Here is an 18,680-nt window from a genome sequence, read left to right as displayed (position 1 = left end):
CATAGAGACCAACACACTCTGCATGTGTAGAGACAGATGCACATGCACATTCCCACCTGTACAACAGCTTGATTAACCCCCCCTAGCTCACTAATGCTCTATAATAGCCAGCATAAATAAGTCTTTTATACACTTGAAGCCAAGTAAGCACCTTGTTTACAATGCAATAAAATGAAATTGGCACTCAAACCATCTTGGGAAGATGCAAGCCATTTAGTAAGCTATATTTTGAAGAAAAAAAATTCACCAAACTAAATGAATACCCTTTTCTAACTTTACTAACATTCTGTCTTGCTACACTGTGAAAGATCAAGATACGCAACCAGCAGTCACACAAAATATGTGTCTGAAAAACAATCACATCTTCCCTCTCTCCAAATCATGAAAGGAAAAAAAGAAACCATGAAACAGGCATTTTATACTACTAGGAGTGTCACTGGATATGCTTTACAGTTCCAGCAACTCTTCCTTAAAATGCCACATTATATTCCATATTCAGAAAAAGACCTGAGTTATCTCCTGTCATGAGTATTTATAGGGAATTATCCTAGTCACTACATCTGTGCTGTGCCTCAAGAGAATACTTCTCCAGCAAGTTTACAGAAAAAAAAGCTGCAGAAGTTAAATAAACTGCACCTGCTTCATCTTCCCAAAACCACAGGCAGCCAGTTTACAGATGACCTTTCAAAATTTGTGGACCTCATCAGAATATTTAAGCTGATTTCTGTACATTTGCAGCAGCTAAAAAACCCCACAGAATTAGGCAATATGGTTCTTCGTAACAGAGAAATAAAAATTGACAAGTTCCTGAAAAATGAAAATGAATTTAAGTGTAACTTACCATCCAAAACAAAAAAGTGCAAGATAAAGGCCCAAGAGTGTTGCAACAACATGTCTTATAAATGGGCTAGTTTTGCTTGAATGAAGGTATGTTCGAAACCAAACAGCCGCAAGCAAGGCAAACAGTTGGCACACTACAAAGTTGACCTGCATAAAAAAAAGAAAAGAAAGAAGAACTCACCCAAGTGTGTATTAAAAATTAACAGCAATATCCACACATTTTCAGCAACTTGCAGAACCTGTAGCTTTGCCATGGCTTTTACCACAGCATGTCTAAGAGCTTCTCCCATGAGTCCCTCCCAGGCCAAAGCACAAACCAGCGCTCCCCCAAGCAGCTCAGAGGAAAAGATGCATTGAACACGAAGCAATATGTGCTTAAATCAAGAAAAGAAAATGACATTTTTTGCTGTAGATTTTCTGAATACCAAACCACTATCAACCATTAAATCACCTCTACTCTCCCAGTAATGTGAAAATCTGAGCTGTAGTTTTATTTGGTTTTTTAAGTGAGTAGGACTCAAAGCTACATATCAGCTCCAAAAATCACTGACAGATCACTTCAGTAGCCTGTGCAAAAGCAGGGCTCAGTGAAGTGCATTTCAGTGCTATGTAATCAGATAAACAGCTTGGCTGCACACTGCATTTTCTTCTTGTACATTCAAGTAGGATAGTTTCAGAAATTCTTCCTCCCTTCAGGCCATTTATTCTTGAAGATAGAAAATTTCTTGTATATTAAATATTTAAAGACATTAGGGCACTGAAAGCAAAAGCAGAATTGAATAAAACTAAATCAGTGAGTAAAAAGAATTGTTCTGACTGTGGCCTGAAAAAAATGTAACAGTAAGTGCACAATAAAGAAAGAAATTCCTCAAATACAGCAACCACTACCAAAAGTAGCTTAAGCTACAAAAAGCTGGACAAATTATTTTATTTAGAAAGTAACATTTCTCACTTCATAGATTTTATTTTTTACTCACATAGAAAACTGCCCAACAATTTTCCATATCTAATAGTGGCATCCCAAGTCATCACAAGCAACAACTTGGGAACCATTGCTTCAGGTTCTAAGCACTTCAATAACAGAAACTTGTACACCCTGCACAACACTGGTTTAGACTGTTTGATGGCACTTAGCTGAAATACATATTTAATCTTAACACCACAGGGTACAATGACAATACTATTTTTATGCTCCTGACAGCAAGTCTAATATTGATATTTGCAGCAACATAGTGCACACTTGCAGTACCACAACTCACCTTGTCCATTCCTTAATGATTTTTCAACCAAGTTTCAGGCCATAATAGGTAAGGGTCAGAGTATGCAAACATGGTCATTTTTAAAGCAGCAATTAAAACAACTACAGAACTCTCTTTCTTGTAACAACTGAAACACTCCAAAACCTGTAACACCAAGTCAGAGCATTAAGTGCTAGCAGGGAAAGACTCAAAAGGCAGGGCTGTGCTTTTTAATAGGCACAATTCCCTAAATTAAACTGTTCTTTAAAATGTCACGTACACTCTTCCATCCATTCTCTTACTACCACATTTCTATTATGCTTTTAACAGTATTTGAAAAATCCTAAATAAATGAGGAGATATTCTTCCAGGGCATAACTTGACCTGTTTTCTCTCCTTTATAAGCAATGATGCAAATGAAACAGAGCGAGGTTTATTACTCAAGATGATTCTATGCATTTAGTGAAAAAGTTTCATACAAAACAGTCAAGTGAACTACTGAAAGGGAAACAAACTGATAATGTTTGAGAAAAGAGGGCAAGAAACAAAAATGAAAACAAAAAAATTATTACTTCAGTACCAACATTTGTATAAATATTTGTTACAGAAATTATGCCATGTAACCCACAAAGCATGTTTCTGACCCAAAGAACTCACATCCTCGACAGACTAGAAGGGGAAGGGAGACAGAAAAGGTTGCACATTCACAGAAATGTAGTGAAGCTGAGGTAAAGAGACAGAGGGAAGAAATGAGCATGAATACCTGTCCTGAAATGGACACACTTGCATTGCTGGTTTTACTGAATGCCCAGACATTAGTGCTTTGACTGCAATATAGATAATTTACCAACTGGTATCACAGTGTCCTTTCTTTTCAGATTACTACTAAAAGCAAACTAGCAAGACCCAGGGAAAAAGCAAAGTCATCATCTGTCTCCTACTACTACTGTGAAAAGGGTAGAAGTGCTTGGCAGTTCTGACCTGGATCACCAACTCTGTAGGAGCAGACAATAACAAAACAACAAACCTTGAATCTCACAATTCAGGATGAGCCTGCAGGTTTAGGAATGAGTAAAATCCTCACACAAAACACAAAAGGCAAACCTGAGAAAGGCTTCAGCAAGGAGAGAGTGAAAAGGTGGTGCCTTTCTTAGGCACTTGCTATTTGTTTAGCTATTTACTCAAATGATCAAATCTGTATCTGAAAAACAGTATCCCATTAATTAAAAAACAAATAAAACCTGATAAGAAAAAAACCCAAACAAACCAAAGCACCTTCCCCAAGAAGAATATTTTGAGAACAGTAATGAAATGCAGGATAACACACCTTCAGATCTACCCCACAAGCCAACTTCCAGGGATGTGAATTTATTACGTCAGTTTTTTGAACATGAAACTAAGTGACCCAAACAGCACAAGCCTTTTCCAAAAGCCTTCCTCACAAATTAATCCAAAACTGCCAGTGGGTATTTTTAAAGTGCTCTTCCCAAAAGGGGCACAAACATATACAATACTTGGAAATCTAAGGCATCACCACAATAGTCACACACCACCCTGCATTTCTTCTCTATTCTTACCAATCACATCCTTATCCTTGTCTCAGTGCATCAAAATGCAGATTACAAGGCACCAAGAGTTCTGCTCAACTTGTAAAGCTCCCAAAGCCTTAAATACATATCTGTAAAACCAAGCTATGCAGCAGTTAAGGTTTGAAAGCCATGCAACTTGAGTTTAGCCTTTATACTACACTACTTTTGACTATATTCTTCTGCTGCTTTATTCTATTTTCCCCAGCAGTATTTCTGATTCATTCAGCAAATGGACAATTGCCCAGTTTTTGCCCTCATCCTGTGACCCATTAAATGCCTACCATCTGCATTCTACATTGAATATAAGAACTTTACATGTTATGCAGCTCTGTCCATAACACGGTAAGACCACATACAACAAATGTAAACTCTGCAATAATTTCAGAAGACCAGTATTCCTATACTAAAGGTGAATGACTGGCACAAAAATTATGAAAGCCCAAAGGGTAAAATAAATGCCCACTAACTTTGGTTGCTCAATTTCAGACACTCAGTGCCCAGTATTTCAGTCAGTACTTTTAAAAGAACTTTAACTAGAAATGTGTTTTGAAAATATAAATTCAGCTGCTGTTCTGATTATCCAGCATGCCTCTAAATCAGGCCCAAAGTATCTCAAAATACAAGCAAAATTTAAAGTCATCAATCTATTTTTTTTCCCTATTTTTTCTCCAGTTCACAAAAACCCTCTGGGTTTACTACTGATTTGCCTTCCAAATCAAGGAAGTCATATGGAAGAGTTTGTGAGCACTGCTGGGCAGTGTTAAGAGTCACAGGGGTAATCTTCATCTGACACTTGTTCTGACTTTTGAGCACCTGCTATCACAGGTTATATATTCCCTTGCTAAACACTTTGAATACCTGACTACTCACATTTTAAAAGAAAACACAGAATTCCTACAACAATAATCAAACTTACCTGTGGCTTTCAGACCACAGTACTCATTTCTACCACTTGTACTCATTTCCATGTGAAAAGAAGTTTCACCCCTTGCCAATACTACAGGAAGTAGAATGAGAAACAGACTCTGTGGGCTCCCCAATTCCACTGGATGCACTTCCAGCTCCAGCAGGGAGATAGTTTGTGCATCTCCACAGTGGTTTAGTTCAGATCAGAGGGGGCTCCTGAAGCCTCCCAGTAATCTGCACTTCATGTGCTTTGCAAGTGCTGTGCAATGGTGTCTGGACACACAAACCTGATTTCCTTTAAATTAAACTGAACTAGCTATCTGTTCCAAAGGTTCCAAAGGAACATTAACCCCACAGACTAACCTAGGCAAAGTATTTCCCAAAATTATTAAAGCACCCATGCTGGATCCTCAATGCCAACCACTTCATCCCACAGAAACACTTCTTTCTGTACTGCACTACTTGCTTTAGTAAACAATGCCAAAATTTAATTTTCAGGCTTGTCCTAACTCCATGTCTCATCTTAAACCACGCTGAGCAGTGTGGAATTGACAGACAGCTTCCTTGTATGCACACACTGAGACAGATGAAGAACTTGCCTTCACATACAGAGCCTGCCTTGAAAGAGTGACCAAAATGACCTGGCTGTCTATAGGGATAGACAATAGGAACAGAGAGCAAATGAGCAGGAACAAGGACAGAGCTGGACATCACCACCTCGAAAGCTTCCACGAAAACCAGGCATTCAACCAAGCAGCGATTTTGTTGGCAAATATTATATATACAAACTTCAATAACAGGGAATTGTAAACTTATGTACCTTCTGAAAACCTACGTCAAGCTCTTATAACATTGTGAGCATGGGCAAAATACAACTTTCTAAATACCATATGACTTGGTCAGATGTGAGCAGAACACCCACAAAGAACAAAGACAACACGTTCCCTAAAGCTGCATGATGCATTTTTCAAACCTAATTGCAATGTGCCTCCATGAGATCACAAAACCTGTTCCAATAAGAAGCTTCAATATTATAGAAGAAATTTTTTAAAAAAACTAATCAAGATCTATTTAAAGCTGAGATTTCATGGAGGGGAAAAAAATATCTTGCCATAGAATGGCAAATTTCACCCTGAGCAGTTACAATTTAGCACATATGTAAGAAAACAAACAATTTTTTTATTCCTCCTCACATACAGGATATCAAAAACTCAGCCAATGAGAATAACACCTCAAGATCTTACAGAGAGAGCAACATGTAATGGAAAGTTACGTGCACATAGGAATAAAAAACATACAACTACAATGTAAATTATCACCACTAGTTATTCAGCAATGAATGATGCAAGTGTGTGTTACACATACTAAGCTATTACAGATCCTGCTGTGTGTAGCCTAGCTGTGCAGTTCACAGGCACAACTTATGCCAAATGTAATAGTAAAACATGAACACAAATTCACAGTTTCAATATCTGGAGTAGCTACACAAAATACAAATCTATTATATCATTAACTGCATTAAGTTAACTGCATTACTAAGAAACTAAGTTATCTAAGAAACTCCCCATTTGCATGACCTCTGCAAAAGTCAACAGAAAGTATGTAATTTTTAAAGACATTTATTTTAGTACTTTAAAAGAATAAAATGTAATTTATGTCATGCTTTTGTAAAAACAAAGTTATTGCTAAGGGAAAAGTATTTAAGGAATCAATTCTGAACATAAAGGAAAAAAAACAAGAAAAAGATCACTGCCACAAGGATTTTCATCATCAAGAGGAAATTCTAGCATAACATTGGATTTGAAGACCTGGAAGTCTCTAACTTGACAACACAGACAGCATCTTTAATAAATAGTAAAAGAAATTTAAGTTCACATTAAAAGGAAATACAGAAAAGTTTATTTCTTCTACAAAACTAATATATAATATTATATAATATAATAATACATGCAAATTTTATCTACCAATTCAGATTTTAGGCTAAGCTTCCTCTTCATATCAGCTATATTTTAGTATCAAAAGCCAATTGCTGCAGTCAATTGCAGCAGAATCCTGCTACTTCACAGCACAGAAGGCATTTGCCTCATTCAGAAAAGCAGCCAAAGCAGAGAGGGAATTTTATTGATACAGATAATTCCTAACTGGATGGCACAAGTTAATCATAGAGGCCCACACTGTACAGCCTACTAACAATCCACTGAAAAGCAGTAGCACAATGGCACAAAATTTTGTTCACCAGCTACAGCAAGGCACTGAGAGACATCCAAAGAACAACATTTACACCAAAGCACCTCACAAGAGAAACAGTGGTTGAGCAGGTGAAGCACCAAAGATGACCCAGGAATGTTGCATTTTACTCTTTCTCCCAGCAACCTACACAAACTCTTGGCAAGTTACCTTGTCTTGGTGCATCTCTATTTTCTCATTTTTAACACATTTTCTCCAACACGAAGAAAAATAAATATTCAAACCTTTAAAATGCAATGAATGCCCGTGGCCTAAATACAACACTTTGGATAAATTAAAGCTGATGTGAGAGTTCTGTCTGGGGGTTTGTGTTTTTCTGTGGATTTTTGTCTGTTTGTTCTTTAGTGCATTTTTTCTAAGTTATTCCTGAAGAAAAATAAGAAGACACTTCTGTTCTTAGTGCTGATGAATTAGGCTTTGAAAAAAGATTACCCAGATAGAAGCAGAAGCACTGAAGCCTACCTGATCATGCACAGAGCCTAAACTAACAGGTTTAAGATACAAGATGCTTTACAGACAACAGCCAAGAAGCTGTGGATACAGCAATTCTGCAGACAGAGATTTAGGAGTTCCCCTCTTAGCCACACCATGGTACATTTCCACCCTGGAATTCAGTTTTTCTGAGGTGCAAGATATCAGCATTACTTGTTTACCTCTATAATAATTTTTAGCCCTCCATTCCACCACAGACAGAGTTATGACCTATGCTTCCTCCTGTATCTGACCGGGCCACTGAGCAAGGTGCACTAAAGCAGCATTCCTCTTCTCCACCTTTAGTTTTTCTTTTCAATATCTATGCCTATTAGAGAAAAAAAGACTTTTTTGGGAAAAGAAATAGAATATGGACTACAAAACCACTTTAAAATGAGTTCTTGCAAGAGCTAAGAGATCAAGACAGAATAATGCACATACACCTTATGAAGACCTTAAAACCGAGGCTTTGATCTTTTTTTCTAAATCTGTAGGGTCACTTTAGCAGTAACATTTTAAGCATGATGTTTGTTGACACATACTTGTCAAAAATTGCCAAACCTTACCACAATTAATGAAGCATCAGTTCTGCCTTGTTCCTTAAACATCATTATTTTCTTGTTCCTGCTCCAAGTTAAGTCAAAACTATTTCCCTTTCCCACAAAAACAATGACCTGAGGAATGAAAAACATCTACAAGAGTTCACAAAAAGCTGCTTATAACATACAGGGGAGTTAATGTTTCTCCACAGCAACCAGACAGCAGCATGGATGGATATTCTTCTGTGGAATTTCTAACCTTCTTCAAGTATAAAAACAACTTGTACAATTATCCAATAATTGCTTAATGCCAGACAGCTAAGAACTGAAAAGTGAGAATTACTTACTTGAAACCAATGTCAATTTTCCAACTACTGCCTCAAAGTTGTTGCGCTAATATTAAAGGGGAAAAAAAGGAAACAACATTTTTCACACCAAAGCTGGAAAAAGTAATTCCATTACAAGGCTAAAAATCAAACCACTTGGTAATTTTCTTCAATTTATTGGGAAATGTCAGGCAGATGAGTTCAGAGATACTGGCAAGGGTATTTGATAAAGTTGACAGATACTTAAGAGTAGTTCAAAGAACTTTTCTTCTCTGAATGATAAGAAGAATCAAGATTCCTCTTTCAACTGAAAGTATCACACATCTTGAAAAAAAGCTTTCAAATGTATTTTTAATTCAGTTAATACTCTGCCTTACATGATGAAAATATAACTAATTAACACTCCTGCTGTGAAAACTCAACCTTGCTTCATGGGTGAAATGTGAAGAAATAGAGGATAAGCAGCAGTGATTATTTTGAAATCATACCAGCATGGGAGATGTTTGTATTAAGGCACAATGCTCTTTGTAGCAAAGACTGTATTACTGAATGTTTATACAGTATCCAGTGTGAAGGGACACTTAGATGAAAACTCCAAGCACAGCCCACTAGTATCAGCCACTTCCTTGAAGTGCATGCTCTAACCATCAGTGTTAGTCAGCATCCACATCACTAGCAAATGCTTTTTGATATTGGACACATACACTTCATCTTTCCATTCATTTGTTGGCAGATGAAAGGGCTAAACATAAGATCCTGAACGTGTTCTTTCCAAATTGGTTTCATTCCAAAAGAATCAAATCCAGTTATGACATAGGTTAGCAATAGTAGTTCTATTTCCAGTACTAACTCCCAGTTTGCAATTTTAAAGTACGCAACACAGAGAGCAAAGCACATCACAAACAACATGATGGAGGCAACAGTAATCTGGTTTGTGCAATAAATGAGCATCAAATCCAATAATCTTATTCAAAGAAGGCTTACTTAATCATTACTCAGAATTACTCTAAAATAAACTGTATGACTAAAGATGTAAAATGAAACATCAATATACATTTTATAGTGAGAACAACCAAAACTAATTCATTAAGGATAGGAAGATACTGGCTGAAGTGTGTTCTCTCTGATAGGCGCTTAAGAATTCACCATTATAGATCATGAGTTGTCAAAAAAAGCTATTTTTTCATGGGAGTACCCAAAATCTAGGATGCAAGTTTGGTTCCAAGGTGAAATCAGACTAAGAATGCTGGCTTGGGTGTTTTTGTTTGTGCGTTTTGTTTTCTTCTCTCTTCAGAAACAATAAGGACCTAAACCACTTGCTTCTGTTAAGCAAAAACTGGTTTGGCCAGTTAAGGATTGCAGATCTCATACTACCATGGAAAAAGAGTTTACAACATGAGAACACCACAGCCTGGCATTATGTCGGCAAAACACAGCTCCAAACAAAGACCAGCTCAGTTACTGTGCTTTTAAAAGCATGGTTTTTTATCACACACTCAGAGCGCACAAGCACATAATGAGATGAACTCAAAATCTCTACCCTGTCACATGTATCAGCAGTACACTGACAACAAAATCAGCTGGAAAATAACACAAATTGAAATATTAGAAAGCAGGCATTTTTTATTAAAGTGCTGGACACTTTCAGAGAATATCTTTGCTAATCAAATGTGTGAGTGAAACTCTACAACAGGGTATTTATTCCCTCGTGATCATACATACTCATTACAGTGTACTTCCTAGCTAATACATAAACACCATTTTTCCTAGAACTAATTTGCGTGCATCTGTCTCCTATTGGAAGCCCTTTTATGGTCCTAGAAGGTTGTCCAAGGGGGTTTCTGGTGGTCATACTCAATGAGTGCCTCAGTATTACAGGTGACCTTTCCTTGAACTTTTTTTGGGAATGAGCTGTTACTTCTTGGGCAAGAGCTTTGCCAAAAAACCCATTATATTCCTCATTATCTGTTTATCCAATAGCTCCAGCTATGTTTATCATCCTGTGTGCATACTTTTACATTCTTTTATCCTTTTCTTGCTAGTTAATCTTTAAGCTCCATCTAGCAATTCCAGGGGAGCTGAAAATGTCTATTCTCTGTCATCTATAAATACAGGGTATTCAAATGTGTATTTGAATGACAAGCCTTTATTTGAAAGCCCACAGAACCACTACATTGTCTGAAATTTGACAAAAACTTCACAAGCTACTCACTTTCCTAGGCATTTAAAAATAAAGCAAAATAACCAACACCTATGGAGGTATCTTTCTCAAATGCAACCAAAAACTGACATTTTCTCAATTAAGATCTTACTTCACTACAATTATATTCTCCTGGTATGTGAGAAACTGAAATACATCTTAAAATAAGCAACAGACATTGAAAGGAAGTCTCTTGTCCATACAGCAAGCACACATCTGGTAACAACAATAGTCATTTCAATTAGCAAGCAGAACAAATATTCCCCATCTTTAAAATGCCAGCTTCTCAGTGCTCTCTGTGGGAAGGGAAAAAATAGGAGAGGGCTTCATTACCCTCTCCCTTGAACAAACTACTATCCAACACAGTCTGTACTCCTCTATGTCCATTATCTTCCTGCTTTTCCCAGTTCAGGAATCATTCCCATGAGATCAGTCAAGCCTCATCTCCAAGCACCACCACAGCAGCCCTTTAAACATCCACAGTATGCAGCAATCCATACAAGCAATGGACACTACTTTGAGATGTTACATCTTTTCAAATTAATCCAGTTTTTAATAATATTTTAGCAAAATTTAGAATTATACTTCTCTATTAAAATATTTTATCTGACCTCTTACATTCAATTCCATTACAGAAATTGATTCACCAATGTACGCTACAGGTAGACCTTCTACAAACCTCAGCCATTACAGAACTTCTAAAATTCTGCAGATCTGTGATGACATCAAATTCTTTATAGCTTTTCCACCATGAAGAATAAAACCCAATTCATTTTATTCTGGGCCCTCAGTCCAATTTTTCAATGCTTAGTCAATTGAATAATTGGGGTTTTAGATATGTGTGTGTATTTACATATATGTGTAAGATTGAGAAGAAGCAGTAGAACCAAGAACATCACTCAGCCAAAAGGCAGGTCAGAAAACCTAAGAATGATCTGTACAGGCGGCATTACTATATAGAATATACCACTGCAGTAATACAATCAGTATGCTCAAAGGCCACATTTCAGAATAAGTACACCTTCTGCAGCTTAGGTCACTTGAACTGAAAATAAAAGAAAAGACCAAAATCCCAACTACAGAAAATCTATACTATAACCAAAACCAACATAGCTTCTTCACCTTTGGATATATTATTCTAGAATAAAAAGCAGAGCTATGGAAGTTTTCCTTTGCAAAAGATGGCTTAGTTATCAGAATGATCACTTAAAACAAGTAGGCATAACAAGCACTTCTTTAAATTTGCAAAGAAATTTAAATTCTCAAACAGATCTGTTCACTTCAGTGCTAAAAGACTAGCAATGCTGATTCAACTGACATTGAATTTAAAATACTTCCCAAAGGAAAGAAGGAAAATAAAATATCCATACTGAAGAGCTACATCAACTTTCTTGGTAACAAAAATACTGTGAAGATGCACGCATCAGGCAAACAGGTTTTCACTTGGCTATGTGCAGTTGTTCTCACTTTCCAGAGAAAATAAAACTCCAGTCTAGACTCCCTAGTTCAAGGGGAACAAGGAAAAAGAAATGAGCATGTTACTCAGGGAAAGTGTGCACATTAGTCAAAATAATAAATGTGAAGAAAGTATTCTATAATCAAGTCTGCAAAGGATGTATCACAGTGCTTCATTAGGTCAACACAGGAACAGGTAAACAAGAGTGAAAAGTCAACAAATGTCAGGATCACCAAATGATAAAGATGACTCATCTATTTCAGTTTTATTTCTTTTGCAAAACTCTTGCTTAAAGTCAGCACAGTACTCAGGAAAAGGCCCACAGAGAAAAAAGATCTAATAGCTGTGGTACAAGAGATTAACAGCAGAAACCCTTCAGAAGCAGAAAGCAACACAGTGGTAACCATGCACTCCATAAAAAGTGACTCTTGTTACCTTCCTTATGCCTTAATCTTTCTTTTCTTTATTCGACTGCTCCTTGAGCACTCCACTATTTCTTTTCAACATCCCAGAACTGCAGTATTTTCACAGCAACTCCTGTACCCCATTTTGGATTCAGAAATGGTTTGTACTGTCTGTCATGAGCACAGATGCATGTTCACACACAGCCTCAATGACTTGCATAAGGATGTGAAAAGAATGGGACAAAACAAAGCAGGTGACTATAAGCTGTTCAGGTAAAGAATATTTAGTTTAAATGTTTACTGTAGAAACTTTAGGTGTAACTACATTTGACTTTTTCCACCGCTTTACAAAACACTGAAGAAAACTGACCCTATGAAAGCATGTGAGAGAGCAAAATTCACTGCTGCTTCTGTAAATATTAAAGAATCTCAGTAATTTATACTCATGAACCTGAATAACATGGATTTATTTTCTTCTTGCACTAAATCAATCACTATCACTATATAAATGGCCCATCTTTTCTAACACTGTAACCCAGTGTTTGTTTTCTTTTCCAACTCTGTTCATGACAGGTTTCACCTCTTCCTTCAAAATAGCCACTTTCTCTTGCCAATTTTCCCTCTTATCCCAACCATTTCATCCTTCTCTTTGTATTTTTCATTGCAGAGTTAACTCTTCACCTAATGTTAATTAACTCTTTACCTAATGTTTATTGAGTAAGTCAACATCTAACCACTAATAGTAAAACCTGGGAAAGGTGTCACTGTTCAGGACACTCCTGATGATACATTCCCTCCCTTCTAAGAATTCAAAGGGAAGTTAAGAAATCACTAAAATCCTGGCTAGCAAATCCAAACCATTCAAAACATCGCTGAGAACAGCACATACAGAATGAAGACCAGAACTTTATTTCCAGCTTTTTTTTCACCCACTACAGTCCCCATCTATCATCATAGAAGATCATGTTTTGCCATCCACCCTTCATTCTCCTGACTGCTATTAGCAGCATATAAGGAAAGTACAGGGCAAAGTAGGGGTACACTTTGCTTATCCTACCACTCCCTTGCCTTCAGTGTTTGCATTTTACACACCCTTGAATGCTAATTTTACTCACAGCTGTTCCTTATAAATTTCCTGGGTCATATCTGAAAAATCAGTAACAAGCTGCTCTGGTTCCACAACCAGACCCTTAGACAGGGGTCTAAGAATCAATGTTGAAAGAAGAAAACTTGGGACACTCTTCACTTCATTTTTCTAGTTTGATAATGCTTCAGTCAAATGTTAGGCCATCTAAATTCTGGACAGTTATACAGGACAAACATTTTGATATCCATTTCCATGATTAAACAAAAAGGTTTTTATCAGACTAAAACATTTCAGCCCTCAGGAGGCTAATTTATGTTGCCTTGGCAGAAAACAAGGGATTATCATCATCTAAAATGATAAGATAATGCTCAAAATTTTGTGAAATAACAGATCTAACTAGGAGACATACTCAGATGCATCCTGCAGGCAAATAAGGCACATAATGCTCCTCAGCAAAATTCCCTATCCCACCTCCAAGACTTGCCTTTTCTCCAAACTACAGCTGTGCTCACCTCCAAGACATCAAAATAAAGAAGGAAAAACTGCTAAATTGCTTTCTTACATAATATGCATGTAAGAAACAAATATTTCATAGATATATGCAAGGAAAAAAAAATTCCTGCCGACTCTCCTTGAGGGCTTAAAGGTGAAACACAGGCTCAACATACACCAGTGCTTTTATGTGGAAGCAAGTGTGTTAAGGGCATGATGAAAGCAACTTGGATACCTCTCTCCACAAGGAAGCCTATGCAGAAAATTATGTAAAGGTACAACAAGCTGGCTTATGATCGTTAAATAAAGGAAGTTTGTGTGGTTTATGCAATTCATGTTTAGCAAGACTTGGATTTTTATGTCTATTCTTAATAAAAAAAGTCAGTTTAGATTCTTTGAAGATTGATGGCACCTATGTAGAAAGCTGTATTTATTCTACATAAATGAGCAAACTTTAACAAATAAAAGCTAAGTCTAGATTGGGAAAAAAAACCAAACAAACCAAAAACCAAGAAAAGTGTGGAAATAGTGCAGAACTTTTTTTCTTCTGTTGAAAATATTTTTACATCCTGGAGTTTAAGTCAAGTGCCTAATCATAAGCATGACATTTTTTCTGTCCACATTTCTTCACACATCTATACTGTTAGCACATGGAGCCACATTCTTCCTTTTCTTATCTAGAAGACAATCACTGAAGTTCAGACCCTATTTCAGGATCTCAAGATCAATCTTTTAGACAACTCATATAAAAAGTTGATGTTCACATATTGTTGCAGTCAGTCTCCTATCTCCCCTGTTCAAGTCTTCCTCTGCTACTAATTACCAACTACAATAACAATTGAAGGGCAGAAATAACCCCTACAATTTCTGTACATTTTCAGTAAAAAAATTTTGCTCCCTCTGGTGGAAGCAGTGAAAGCAATGATTATTCTCTGAACTCCCCTAACCCCACAGTGACCAAAAAGCCAAAAAGAAAGCTTTGCTCTCCCAGAATCATTGTCAAAGCAAATTTAAATATTTCCAATTTAATGACAGGTAGGCTGACACATCAAGATAAGTCATTTATCAATAGAAAATCAGCAAGGTAGTGATAGAATCGGAAACAAACCAAAGTCCAACACATTATTTGTTGGGCTTCACCTTAGAGAAAGAAGAAAGAAGCAGAGGCATAAATATTACATGAGAACAGACAGGAAAAATATAAAGCTAGGTGACAGATGTAACTAAAATAAAATAATTCAAAATGCAACCTCAAGGCATTAGGCAACATGTGATACTCTTGCAGCCAAGTTTTTATGGTAAACCTTCCCATACTTCTCTTGGGAAGTAGTCCAGGTTGGGAAGGACATGGCTACTTTTATTCCTTCTGTCCCCTGAGAAGGCACAGGGAATATGAAGTACATTAATATTTATTCACTCATTCATTAACTTTAAGGACCTAATGTGCCACAGCTGTTGACAGAATGCTTCCTTTCCTGAGCAGCCAATTTACATTCTCCAAGATGTGAACGGAAACAGTTTTTACCAGGCTTTTCACTCCCCAAGCAGTGATTTTTTTTTCCTACTACAAAATACAGTAGAAAGGTACATTTGTTCTAGGCTCTTGCTGACACCAAGCATCTTCCCTTTCATCAAATGACTGAAAACAACAACAGAAAAACTGGCCCAAGAAGCCTATAAAGAACAGATTAACTTTTCCAAGTAGCGCTTTAGGTTAACTTGGTGCAAGACAGAACAAGAGACAAAGCAACGAGTTAACTGCATGATACCTTGTTGGGAGATACAAACAGAAGAAAACAAGTTCTTCTCCATTCCTTTAGCTACCCAGTACTCTAGTTCCAAGAAAAAATGTCCAGCAAGTTGTTAGAGCAACAAAGCTTTTCTTTTGCAACGCAGCTGGGCACATGGAGAAGACTGCTGTGTCAAATGGCTCTGATGGAGCTCACCCTTCCTATCTTGCACTGACCTCCAACTAGCACATAACCAACACCCTTCTCAAATCTCTGTCTCTAGTTCTGCCAAGCATTAAGTAAAAAAGTAATCAATTTCTCTCGCACAGAGATGTGGATCCGATTGATTAATCTTAAAGATAGCAACTTCACCTTGAACTTAAATTTCTACTTCTATGCACTGCCAAATAGGGAAGGCTCTCCATGCATTTGCTTAAGCACCAGAGAGTAAGGCAACACGGACACATGCTACCTCAATTTGTCTTCCAAAAGTTATATGCCTTAGCAGGATAATTAGATAGTAATGGCTTAAATGTAAATCACAATTTAAGCAATATTTTGGATAAAGATTAGCATCTATTTGTGGTCAAAACTGAAACTGAATGGAGAAAAAAAACCCCTACTGATCTCCAGCAGTTGAGTGCTGGTATTATACCAGAGTGCCTATTTCAAGCAGCTACTATATTGGTATGACTGTAGTCATAGTACAGATTTGGAGCAAGTAGTAGAAACAATGTACTAACCAAAAACCTTCATTCTTCTATTATTTTTTTCAAAGCAGTGCTACATTTTCATTCTGAATATACTTATAGTATCACCAAATGTCAAGCATAATCTCTGAGCAAACACACCAAAGAGAATCAAAACTTTCTTTTTCTTCCCTGACCTCATTATCTCCTTCACTCCCTTTGATTTGATTACACTGAACACAATTCACATTCCTTCTGTATTACAAACTTACTATCAAGATAGAATCTTGAGCTGAGGTTGCAAAAAACTTGGCTTTTTTAAATCAGGTTTTTTATAGATATGTGCTCCTCAGTGCAGCAAAATTTTGAAGCTTTTCAATTCATACTCCAGTCATAATCAGTGCTCTTCATACACAATTGGACCTATACTATGTACAGTCTGAAAACAATGTATGTCTGACTTCCAGCTGCTTCTAACAAACTTTCTAAACTAGCCACCCTCCAGTGTGATTACTCCCAAAAGCTCCAACAGAGCTCAAAGTGTACTTTATAAAAACTTCTTGGCTCTACAGGAGCATCTGTTGCAAAACATTCAATACAGGGAAGTTTTCCAGGCTTTGATAAAAGGTAACTTCATTATCATCAAAACGTTGTACCCACAACTTAAAAACAAACAAATTTGTCTGCAGTCACACCATGTCATAAACAATTAAATTTATGACTACTACTATGAGTACAACATTATGCACCCCCAACATCATGCCATAAAAAGACAGTCAACTCTGACGTGTTTTACAGCATCCTGTAGAAGCTGCACACTTTATGGAAATAACCACATGGCACCTGGCAAGAGCAGCTCACCACCTGCAGGTAGGAGGCACCAAGGCACGAGGTGCCATCGATCCCAGCCACAGGTATCATTGCAAGGGGTGCACAGGATCTATTCCATGCCAGCAAGCTCAATTTCAACTTGCCTGTTCTACCAGTTTTCTAGAAGGTACTTTTTCATATCCTTATATCCTTAACCATCCTTCCATTCAAACAAGTGGCTGGGGAATGGGGGAAGAAAAAAGAAGAATGTGTAACTCAGTCACTTCCAAAATACTTTCACTAGGCATGCTCTTTCCTCTGTATTGCATTTCCAGTTACTTCTCTCACTCATCAGGTGAATTTTGTAAAAACAAGCCATCAAAGTCTCCCTCTACTGAAGCACAAACTGTTTTCCTTCATGTGTTTCACTCATATGTACATGAATGAAGCATTAAACAAAAATAAAAATTCCTAACATGAAATTTCTTGGTGCTACAAAAAATTTATATGTATTTATGTATTCCCAAGTACATAAATATTCTGTACATTTCTGAGGTCTAGACCACTTCCCCCATAAACAAACATTGCGGTCCAGCCTCAGTGATTAAACTAGGCAAACCTCAGTTTCCCAATCTTATTTTGTAATCTACTGATATTTTGTGAAGACACCAGGATTAAAGCCTTCAGGAATTTTTATATCACTTGGACAATAGACACCACAGAAACGCTCTGCCTACAGGCACACAGGAATTCCCAGCAGCATTGTGTGCGGCGCACATTATTTAACACCGCGCGTAAACCCCCCTGGCAGGCGCATCCAGGCGCAGCGCGCTGCTTTGCATTTGCAATTATTACCCAACCTTTGCATCCCTCGAACCGATCCCGGCCCCACTCCCAGCTGCGGATCAACATCTGGCCGGCTGACGATGCCAACAAGTTGGGGCGAGGCAGGGCCGGGCCGGGCAGGGCTGGATGCGGGCGGGATGCTGGACCAGCCGGGGCGGGCGCACCTGCCCGCCAAGCGCGGCCGCCGCCCCGGCGCCCCCCCGCCCGCGGGTGCGGAGAGGAGCCGCGGCCGCCCCGCGCTCCGGGCGCCGCCGGCCCCGGCCCGGCCCCGCCGATGGATGGAGGGGCCGCGGGGGGCCGGGGCGAGGCAGCACGGCGCGGAGCGGGGGCGCGGTGCGGTCCCTCCCCGGCGAGCCCGCGGGAGCGGCGGCGGGGCGGGAGCCTCCCCATCCTCACCTGGTCGACGGGCAGGCGCACGGCGTTGCTGAGGGGCTGCAGAAGCGTGGAGCCCGTGGTGCTGGTGGCCATGACGAGGCCGGGGCGCCGCTCCCCACCCGGGCTCCCGCGGCGGCGGCAACAACAGCGGCGCGAGCGGCCCCAGCCCCGCACGGCGCCGTGACAACAAGGGGCGGGCGCGGCCCCGCCGATGACTGGCAGCGCCGGCGGCCAATCGTTGCGCGGCGCCGCCGCGGAGTGACGGGCGGGCTCGCCCAATCCCCGCCCCTCGGCGGGCTGGGCGGGACGAGGCGGTGCCGCGGCCACCGCTCCGCGCTGAGGGTGGGAGGGCGCTGCGCGCACCGCGCAGGTACCGCGCAGGGCCCGGCGCGGTCTCACCCGGTCCCAGCCTGCGCTAGGGGATATTCTGCTGGG

At 39.0% G+C, this 18,680-nt stretch overlaps 1 protein-coding gene across 2 annotated transcripts in view; it reads right to left on the bottom strand.

The window, feature by feature from the left end:
- The window catches only part of MBOAT2 (membrane bound glycerophospholipid O-acyltransferase 2), a 92,093-nt gene extending 73,629 nt beyond the window's left edge, over positions 1 to 18,464 (bottom strand). The window contains exons 1-2 of one of the 2 annotated variants that reach the window (XM_074538123.1): positions 18,267 to 18,462; positions 842 to 987 (exon numbers count right to left, since the gene is read on the bottom strand). In XM_074538123.1, the coding sequence (XP_074394224.1) occupies positions 842 to 987; positions 18,267 to 18,338 (218 nt within the window). In that variant the 5' untranslated portion in view covers positions 18,339 to 18,462. Of the gene's footprint in view, positions 1 to 841; positions 988 to 18,266 lie in introns of both variants that reach the window. The other variant, XM_074538125.1, reaches the window with a different exon arrangement.
- Between the last annotated feature and the right edge of the window lie 216 nt (positions 18,465 to 18,680).

Source organism: Zonotrichia albicollis, chromosome 3, assembly GCF_047830755.1.
Source record: "Zonotrichia albicollis isolate bZonAlb1 chromosome 3, bZonAlb1.hap1, whole genome shotgun sequence".
NCBI lineage: Eukaryota > Metazoa > Chordata > Aves > Passeriformes > Passerellidae > Zonotrichia > Zonotrichia albicollis.
The sequence above is the reverse complement of the archived record's forward strand: the minus strand, read 5'-3'. Positions and strand labels throughout refer to the sequence as shown.